At 36.6% G+C, this 10926-nt stretch overlaps 1 protein-coding gene across 1 annotated transcript in view; it reads right to left on the reverse strand.

Moving 5' to 3' along the window:
- LOC6039003 overlaps window positions 1-907 on the reverse strand; it is a 47498-nt gene extending 46591 nt beyond the window's left edge. The window contains exon 1 of the mRNA XM_038266152.1: window positions 856-907. Within this exon, the coding sequence (XP_038122080.1) occupies window positions 856-907 (52 nt within the window). The remainder of the gene's footprint in view (window positions 1-855) is intronic.
- Between the last annotated feature and the right edge of the window lie 10019 nt (window positions 908-10926).

Genomic DNA, 10926 nt, shown 5'->3' on the forward strand with positions numbered 1-10926 from the left:
GATTTGTTTGTACAAACGTCAGCCTGCATACATTTGGCCTTGTTTACGAGTTTGGCAATCTGTCAAACACGAAAAAGTGCGAGTTTGTTTGCTTGCGGTAGTGTAATGGCTCCTTTACATGCTATTGTGAAAAAAAAAGCAAAATATCAATAAAGTCTTAAAATCCTGAATTGCTACTGGTATTTCCGAACTGTGGCTTCATGAATCAAAATTTTAGCAGAAGAAGATATAACAGTTTAAGGAAAAAATCAAAAATTAAAATTAAATTAAAATTTTCTACAGTAACATAGCTGCAATAACAAATTAAATTCTGCGAAACATTTTTTTTTCAAAAAATAAAATTGGGTGAAAAATTAGATTAAAGTCAGAGCATTTATACCCGAAATTTGAAATGTTAAGTTTTGGATAAAAATGAGCTCAAAATGAATTTTGAAGATTTAGAAGGTTTCGGAAGCTCTAATCTCAACAGAGCGTAGTGAAAAATCAACAGAAATCCTCAATGACTTTCAAATCGTAGAACTGTGTGGAGTCCTACATTGCAAAATTTGAATTTTCAAAAGTGATTTTGCCGAAAACATTCTAAAATAATAAAGTATTTCCTCACTTGAGCGTAAAAAACACATTCTCCCAATCGCCTTTCGAATTCAGTTTGAAACAGTACTTTTACCACCAGTTATCTGCCAAGGCAATAATAAAGTTAATCACCAAATTGATATCCCCCCCTCCCCCGAAAGATCTCAGTAGGCACGAAAAAACGAATCCAAAGAATTGATCCAGTTACCAGCACCGTGACGGCCGCGGCCCACTAGATGCGCAATTGACTGCCGAAGCGAGGAAAATTTCGCGATAAATCACAAGTGCCGGCCCCAGATTCCGCCACTTTCAACGCGAACCTCGAGGCCAACATTGTCTGCAATGGCGCACTCAGGGTCCTTGTTACAATCTGGCAAGACTCTAGCCAGTATTTTCGAAAGTGAATCCATCGAATAAAAAAATTCGAAAGGAAAGGCCGTTTACAAGATTAAATGAAGAGTCGGAGTTCTTCATGGCCTCCTTGGTTGTGCGAGTGCGGGACAGTCCCACTAAAATAATGATTCAAGTTTACAACCCGGGAATGGCGAACCGCGTACACAAAGAGTGCAAAACAAAAACACGCCTCCTGCGCGATTACTTTCAATTTTTGTGATTGTCAATTGTTTGCGAGCTGGAGGCACTACTACCTGTTTCTGTGGGGCCAATTGTGGATCAACCTTAACGCCGTCGCGTCGTCTCGTTGTTTCAAGTTCGACGGCGTATACAATTATTGCAAGGTGTCAGTTGGCCGTCACGAGCAAGTGTGAGTGTGCGGTTTCGAGTATCCAAATCAAACTACCGCAGACGATTTACCTCAATTTGAACCCTTTTTAGGGGAATACCTTGAATTCCTAGCTTACAAACTGCCGACAGATGTGGGTCCCACAGTGAATCGTTCACTTTTGTCGGCACCCCAAATCATAAGATATGTCAATCACATTTTTCTAAACGTTTCACACTTGTGCTGAGGATTACGGTAACGTTATGGTTGGCCAAACATGACGAATGAATTTTGCCTCTGGTGATGATTGAAATGTTGAGGTGTGATCTTTGAGAACATAATAGATTCACAGGCTTTGTAAAACATTATTTGCATATTTTGGATTAACGATTGAATATTCAATTTTTTTTTCTCATAAAAACTATCTAGTTGTTTGTTTTCAAGAAAGTTGTTTAAAAACCATATAAATGAGGCTGTAAGTTTTTTTTTAATATGCCCAAAGTTATTGATAAAGTGATAAAGTTCTCTTGATTTTCAAAACATTTTTGTTGAGCGATATCTATCAACATGATTTTGAATCAATCCCTAAAGCATAGTCTAAAGGAGTGTTAAGTTAACAACAATGTTTGACTATTTTCACAATTAAATTGTTTCAGAACTGGGTAAATGTAGCAATGTTGAAGACAACAACTTCCTCAGTAAATGTGTACATTCTTAATCTTATGACATTCACAAATTTAAAAAAAACTAGAGGAGGGCAAAAAAAGAGCGAGCCGCTCAAAGAGCCGATTCACTGAAAAGAGCGAAAAAACCGTGGCTCACAAAAAAGAACCGTGGTTTTTTTTAAACTTCGATCTTTCGAAAGAATCGGCTCAAGATGGCATGTTTTTTGTTATAAATATGATTTATTGAATTTAAAAAAAATAGAATTAAATTTGTTATAGAGTATTGAAAAGGCAATTTAAAATATGTGGCGCACTCAAAATTAATCCCAAAAGTAAATGATTTTTTAAACAACATGAAAAAACTTTTCACTATTCAACTGATTGTACATTAAAGTATTACCGGAATACAAATTTGAGCATTTCAAATTGCATAATTTGTTAAATAATACCAAAATATACTGAATAGTTTAGAGATTTTAGAAAAAAATCCTTTTGTCCAATTAAATTTTAGCGTTTGTAGACATAATCGATTAAATCAGAATGTAGAAAAGAGTTCACAGAATGTTTTCTCCAAATAAAATATCAGCATTAGTTCAACTCAACGCAATTTTACAAATAATAGCAATTTTTCCAACATGCTTGGTTTAAGTTTGGATGCCATTCAATTAATCGAATGTTTAGGTTTGAGTAGAAATCTTGACAGAGACCGCCAAGAATTATGGTTTTCAAGGGCATCTTCTCGTTTTCAGTTTTATTTTTTTTATCAAATAATTTGTAAAAGTCCATTGTCAAATAACTTATAAAATCACACGATTCTTAAAAAAACCCCTTTTCATCCAAATTTTGAAGAAGAGCGAAAGAGCCGTTCAAAAGAGCGGCTCTTTTTAATGAGCGAACGAAAATGAGCGGCTCCTAAAAGAGAGCGATTTTGCCCACCTCTAAAGAATACACATTACTCACAACTTTTTTGAACTCATAAAAGATAAAAGGCATGTTTAAATCGAAATGGATGCCAAAACTCATTCGTGATCTGGACTTTGATCTAGAAAGAAATATTCCGATACAATTGTAAGTGAATCGTTTTGCAGAAAGTAATTAAATCGGGTTTTATTTATTTTCAAACAAGTATGATCAAACGATTGCGAGGTTTAAGTTCGAAAAATTGAAACTTTTGGATTTTGACAAGATTTTGAAATTTAAAACTGCGACCACAATTCTTCAGTAGGCTAAGCAAACCTTCATAACTGTCTAAAATGCTCTAGGGTTAATTCAAATTATTTTTTTTAGAATATTGCTTTTCGATTGTATCACACGAGCTTTAAATTTCAAGCATGTTCATTTAATAGATATTTTTATGGTTGACAGGACACTAAATAAATAGGGTAAATGCAGCAATTATTGCACGTTTGTGTTTTAAAATATTAAGTTATTTTCTATTTGTTAATTACCATATCATGTTGTATGTCATGAAAATTAACAGTTAAAAAAATAATAACCAAAAATAATCAAATTCTACAATACAACCCATTTCAACTACCGGTTAATGTACACTAGCGTGGTTCACGTTTCTATGAAAAAGACAAAAGTTGTTATTTTGTCTTGCATCAACCGGAATTTCATTCTTTTATGTCCCCAGAAGCACTCCTGAAAATTTGAGCCCATTTGGTAAGGTCTAGGAGCTCCAGTTTTAATTTGAAATTTATATGGGATTTTGATTTATTTTCCATGGAAACTATCTTTTTACATTGTATTAGGATTTTTTTATAAATCGATGAAATGACTTGATTCTTATAGTAGGAGATAGGTTTTGAACTGGGAACAACTTTGTAGAACATACCAATAAGCTAGAAGTGACCCTTTAAAGATACAGATACTTTTAGATGGTGGCTGGCCCTTCAAAAGCCACCATCTAAAAGTACCTGTATCTTTAAAGGGTCACTTCCTAACTTGTTGATATGTTCTACAAAGTTGTTCCCAGTTCAAAACTATCTCCTACTATAAGAATTAAGTCATTTCATCGATTTATAAAAATCCTTATACAATGTAAAAGATAGTTTCCTTGGAAAATAAATCAAAATCCCATATAAATTTCAAATTAAAACTGGAGCTCCTAGACCTTACCAAATGGGCTCAAATTTTCAGGAGTGCTTCTGGGGACATAAAAGAACGAAATTCCGGTTGATGCAAGACAAAATAACAACTTTTGTCTTTTTCATAGAAACGTGAACCACGCTAATGTACACCCTTTCCGATATTGCTGGCAACGGTTTTGTGGCGAATGTTGTAGCACATAAAAACAACAAAACTGGTCGTCCTTGCTAGGTTATAGCCAGAGTGCCACAGATTGTGCCTGAATCGGTTTCCCAGTAGTAGCAGCATCAGTCGGGGGATGGGGTAAAGTGTCCGGTTAGTGACATATTGCAAAGCATCGAATGGTGGTGGAGGGGGTGGGAAGATACAGCTATTTGGCTGGGATCCACCGATGTCGAACCAATTTATGTTCTAATTTAATAAAATGGCGCGCAGCACTGAGCCGTTGACCGGAGAGGAAACAGCTTTGGTTGGGAGTTTAAAATTGAACCGAATTCGAAAACGAAAAGCGGTCACTCGTGAAACTGTGTTTCAGTACACGGGAGCGGAAAAACAACGTTGTATGCAAAATAGCATTGTGGCGGCCAGGCACCTATGTAAATCAGCAGAATAAATATGAATAAAATGAATATAAATAACAGTTTGACACTTTCACCGGGTGGGGCGACACCCCCGACGGATAGCGCGAAGTAGATAGAGAAAGTCGATGTCGCTGGCAAAAAAGTGGCGCTAAATTGACAAACTGAAAAACCGAGGATGATTTATTTGCTCAGACACGCGTAGCACAACCCAACACTGAATTGGCTTTTATCGAGTTGTTTTTATTCTGTTTTTTTCCCGAGGAGAACCATCCTGCCCTCAGTCAAACAACGTGGCACTGATTGTATTTGACAGATTTTCAGATCTGCCACTGATTGCCAAAAATAAAAATAAAAACGAAGGCTCTTCCATTTCAGCGGATTCGAGAACCATGAATTGAACGTCATCTGAATCATAAATCTGCAAAATTTTGTCATTCATCAGAGTGGCCCAAACAAGGTCGAAAAAACCTTTCAAGTTCAGCAGACAGAAGCTTCGACAGTCCTCCTCAGGCGTCGTGATCTAATGTAATAAGCTGAACCGCGCCGCAACGAGCGACCTTGCCGGATCCATCTGTCCAACTCAATCTTCCTCGACCCGCGCTTTGTAACCATTCATGCAGCAGTCCCGCGCTGGTCATTTAAACCAGTTCCGGATTGAACACCTCACCTTAAGTCGGTCGACGCGCACGCACACTCTGTTGGTCGCCCTCAAGTGCCGATTGGGCTGTTGTTTGTTTTTTATTGTCTCTTTTAATGTCTTGTCCTACAGCAAGTTGGCATTCATGCGTCGATTGAAATCGGTTCAGCCGAAAACCTGCGGCTACCACAGAGATCGAACTTGACCGCTGGACAGGGGGTTAGGTTTGAGTTCAAGTAGGTCAAAATCTAAAATTATGACGTTTTCAAAGATTGGTTATGTTTCTCTCACAGCATCTCAGCTCGATCGGCACGTCGGCGGGTAAAACATGCTTCTATTCAATGGACTAATCATAATCCAAATTCTCCCACTGTGCACCTCCCGGCGGCTGCTACTGACTGGATGGAATTCAAGAAATGCACCACCAGTGAGTGTCAGTGGTTCAGCTCAGAGTTCACCGAAAAGGGGCAACACAATCTGTGGCCGAGACCGCGACCGCGACGACGACGACGGAGAAATGTGTTCAAAAATGAAAACAACAAAAATTTTCGCCGACCCACGAGGCGGCACTGTTGATGATATGTTGGCGGTCAACTTCGTCGCGGTCGAGGAAAAATAAAACAATGTAAGGAGAGATGTCCGAGCCGGTTTTCCTCAAATGTTTTGCTCTTTTTCGCCGACGCGATGACCTCTGGTGGGGCCAAGGCATTGCAGCGGAGCTGGGGCACCTTCGGATGATTCAATACAGTTTGATGGTTGAGTACACAGGAAAAACTTGCGGCGGCGTTGGCAGTCGAGGTGATCCAGGACTAAAGAGACACGAAAAATGAGAACAAAATTATAGCCTGTTTCCACGATTATCGGAATCACGATCTGCTGTTTTATGATAGCTGATCAAAGCAACATCATTATCTAGCCCGGAAATGTGCAATATGCTCTTGATTCAAATTGAGATAAAATACAATATAAATACTACTTGTTTTACCCATTTTCCATATTTTTCCAAAATTTTATTTTTGTATGATAACGAATTTTTCATCTTCTAAATTTTCAAACAAATATCGAATTGCGCAAAATAAATATTTTTTTTAAAAAAAAGGTTATTCTGGATTTGTACTAGATAACAAAAAATGCTTTTTTTAAGCGGTGGCACAAGTTGATTTGTTTAGTAGCATTGGCAATTTTTCAAAAAAAAATCATAATTTTCTAAAACGTGACAAAAATTAAAAAAAAAAACAGCTCCATTTTGAAACTACTCAATTTTCCTGTCGCTAATGACGAACGGCCTACTTTTCGTAAGTGTTTTCAATATTTTTGTATTTCGTAATTCAAATGTCGCTGTATCTCGAAGCCGTTGCATCGTATCAAAAAGTGGTCAAAGACAAACTTGTACGAAATTTGACGGGCTTTCCAAAGAAAAATACTGAAAGAAAAAAAAGATGTAAGATGTTACAAAAAGACTCATGAAAAATTCAGGATGGAAAAACTCACCTAAAAAAATACAAAAATCATTTGCTAAAACTGTTTTTTAAGTGCTCTAAACGTCAAAATTTTCAAAAACCGAAAACAAGAACGATTCTTCAGACAATTTGACATAAAAGTCTTCAAATTGACTACTGCCCTAAGCCCAATCCTTGTGGAGTTATTGCGGTTTTAAAAATAAAATTGTTGAGAAAAATGTTTTTTTATAGGTTTTGGCAATTTCTTTATGACAAACTTGATTTTTCAGGCTCGTAAATATTTTACTGGAAAGCTCGTCCAATTTCCCACAAGATTGCCTAAGACCACATTACTACTACTATTTTGACTTTGTTTTCAGATTAGAAATCAAATTTACAATCAAAAAGTACTTGAGGATAGGGTAGTAATCAATGAGCCACTTTTGAATTTTAACTTTCAACGATTTTTGTAATTTTTCATCAGCAAATTTTAATGAGCTTTTTGTTGAGCTTTTGTGCTCTAACATTGACCAAAATATAAGATCGATCTGACGTCTACGGAAGTAAAAATATAAAAATTGAAATTACAAGTCTAAGACTATGAAACTATGAAATTTGATTGCAAAAGTATTTTAAGATGCATTTTACACTAGTTCAGTTGTTTTGCAATGAATAGTTTTCAAAGAATATACGATTTTACGAAAACAAAAATTAAGCAAAAAAAAACTTTTGCGAAACTTAACATCAATTTTTTTAAAAATTCAATAGTTTCATTTTAAATCGATTTCCGTTGATTCAATGAAATTTTGAAGTTCTTTGAAAAACATTTTGTTGCCCCCTGATTTTTGGCCAACTTTGACGAAAACTTAAAATAAAATTTGTACCAGCCTTATCGAATCGCAAATTTTTCTTTGTTCATTGTCTTGTTTTTGATTGTAGAGTTTATGTATGACTCCTAAACTACGCCAAAAGATGGCGACCAATATGGCGGTGACGAAATATTAAAAAAAAATGCATTTATTGTTTTTCAGGCAATAAATTATTCAAACTTGACTAAAATAGGGTCGCAGAACTCGGAAAAAAAACAAATTTCTTTGTGATTTGATTATCCGAAGTCACATACAAACCTTTGGATAATCGAACTTCAGATAATCGAAACTTCGCATAATCGAGGCTTCGGATAATTGAGTCTGGACTGTATCATACATTTTTTGCGATTTTTCTAAAAATTAAAATATTTTTTTTTTCAAATCATTACATAAAAAAGCATACAAACAAAAAAACAAGTGGAAAAAAGTTACACTACTGGAAAAAACTAACTTAATCCACCTATGTGGTTGATGCCTTCCTCACTTTTTACCAACAAAGGGTAATATGAGTGGTTTGGACACATATTTCAGCTATTTTTTTAGGTCCAGAAAAATAAGTACACAGATATAACTTAAGTTGTCATAACTCGAGACAGGGTTGCCAGTTTTTCAATGTTGTGGACACGTTGGAAAGGTCTCTCGATTATCTAACCAATGATGGGTCGGATGATGGATCCGGACATCGTTTACATGCATTTAAGTGAGATCCGGCTTCAAAAAAGTACATAAATATCACTTAAGTGGTCATAACTCGAGACAGGGATGCCAGATTTTCAATTATGTAGACTCGTTAGAAAAGTCTCTCGATTACCTAATCAATGATTGGTCGGATGGTGGTTCCGGACATCGTTTACATACATTTAAGTGAGATCCGGCTTCAAAAAAGTACATAAATACCACTTAAGTGGTCATAACTCGAGACAGGATTGCCAGATCTTCGATGTTGTGGACTCATTGGAAAGGTCTCTTGATTACCTAACCAACGATGGGTCGGATGATGGTTCCGGACATCGTTTACATACATTTAAGTAAGATCCGGCTTCAAAAAAGTACATAAATATCACTTAAGTGGTCATAACTCGAGACAGGGATGCCAGATTTTCAATTATGTAGACTCGTTAGAAAGGTCTCTCAATTACCTAATCAATGATTGGTCGGATGGTGGTTCCGGACATCGTTTACATACATTTAAGTGAGATCCGGCTTCAAAAAAGTACATAAATATCACTTAAGTGGTCATAACTCGAGACAGGGTTGCCAGATATTCGATTTTGTGGACTCGTTGGAAAGATCTCTTGATTACCTAACCAATGATGGGTTGGATTATGGATCCGGACATCGTTAACATACATTTAAGTAAGATCCGGCTTCAAAAAAGTACATAAATATCACTTAAGTGGTCATAACTCGAGACAGGGTTGCCAGATTTTCAATTATGTGGACTCGTTAAAAAGGTCTCTTGATTACCTAACCAACGATGGGTCGGATGATGGTTCCGGACATCGTTTACATACATTTAAGTGAGATCCGGCTTCAAAAAAGTACATAAATATCACTTAAGTGGTCATAACTCGAGACAGGGTTGCCAGATCTTCAATGTTGTGGATTCGTTGGAAAGGTCTCTTGATTACCTAACCAATGATTGGTCGGATTATGGATCCGGACATCGTTTACATACATTTAAGTGAGATCCAGCTTCAAAAAAGTACATAAATACTACTTAAGTGGTCATAACTCGAGACAGGGTTGCCAGATCTTCGATGTTGTGGACTCGTTGGAAAGGTCTCTTGATTACCTAACCAATGTTGGGTTGGATTATGGATCCCGACATCGTTAACATACATTTAAGTAAGATCCGGCTTCAAAAAAGTACATAAATATCACTTAAGTGGTCATAACTCGAGACAAGGGTTGCCAGATTTTCAATTATGTGGACTCGTTGAAAAGGTCTCTTGATTACCTAACCAACGATGGATCGGATGATGGTTCCGGACATCGTTTACATACATTTAAGTGAGATCCGGCTTCAAAACAGTACATAAATATCACTTAAGTGGTCATAAGTCGAGACAGGGTTGCCAGATCTTCAATGTTAAGGATCCGTTAGAAAGGTCTCTTGATTACCTAACCAACGATGGGTCGAATGATGAATTCGGACATCGTTTACATGCATTTAAGTGAGATCCGGTTTCAAAAAAGTACATAAATATCACTTAAGTAGTCATAACTCGAGACAGGGTTGCCAGATCTTTGATGTTGTGGACTTGTTTGAAAGGTCTTTTGATTACCTAACCAACGATGGGTTGGATGATGGAACCGGACATCGTTTACATGCATATAATTGAGATCCGGATAATTGTGAAAACACATTTTTATACATAACTTTTGAACTACTTATCGAAACTTCAAACAATTCAATAGCGATGTATGGGACCCTAAACCAAGTCGAATGCAACTGGTTTGACCAAAATCAGTTCAGCCAGTGCTGAGAAAACTTGGCAAGATTTTTGAACACATACATACATACACACACACACACATACACACACACACATACACACACACAGACATTTGTTCAGTTTTTGATTCTGAGTCGATATGTATATATGAAGGTGGGTCTTCGAGCTTTTAATAAAAAGTTCATTTTTAGAGCAGGATTATAGCCTTACCTCAGTGAGGAAGGCAAAATGACTTAGTAAAACTAACTTAATCCACCTATGTGGTTGTTGCCTTCCTCACTTTTACCAACATTTGGTGATATCAAAGAGTGATATGATGGGTTTGGATACAAATTCTATCTGTCTTCTATACATATTATATATACAAAATTTCGACGGTTTTGTTCGAACGCGAATCAATTCAACACGGAACGTCCGATCGAGTTGATTGCTGTTGCGTTGGGTTCGTATGGTAAGTTCGTGAGTCCAAGGAAGGTTCTTACGCCAAAAGTTACAAATTTTGCCACTCTGGAACCAATTCCGGAATATTTGCAGATTGTATGGGAAAGGTTAAAATCAAGTTTTGATCACAGGAGGCTGAATAAGCAAAAAAGTCAAAAACGTCAACAAACGAAAAAAGGCAGAACGAAGTTTGTCAGGTAAGGCTTGTATCTCAATAAAGAAATACACAAATGTCACTTAAGCGGTCATAACTTGAGACTGAGCGTTGTCAGATCTTCAATGTTTTGGACTCATTGGAAAAGTCTTTTGATGACCTATCCAACGATTGGTTGGATAATGGATCCGGACATAGTTTACATACATTTAAGTGAGATCCGGCTTCAAAAAAGTACATAAATATCACTTAAGTGCTCATAACTCGAGACAGGGTTGCCAGATCTTCAATGTTTT

This window comes from Culex quinquefasciatus, chromosome 3 (genome assembly GCF_015732765.1).
Source record: "Culex quinquefasciatus strain JHB chromosome 3, VPISU_Cqui_1.0_pri_paternal, whole genome shotgun sequence".
Taxonomy (NCBI): Eukaryota; Metazoa; Arthropoda; class Insecta; order Diptera; family Culicidae; genus Culex; species Culex quinquefasciatus.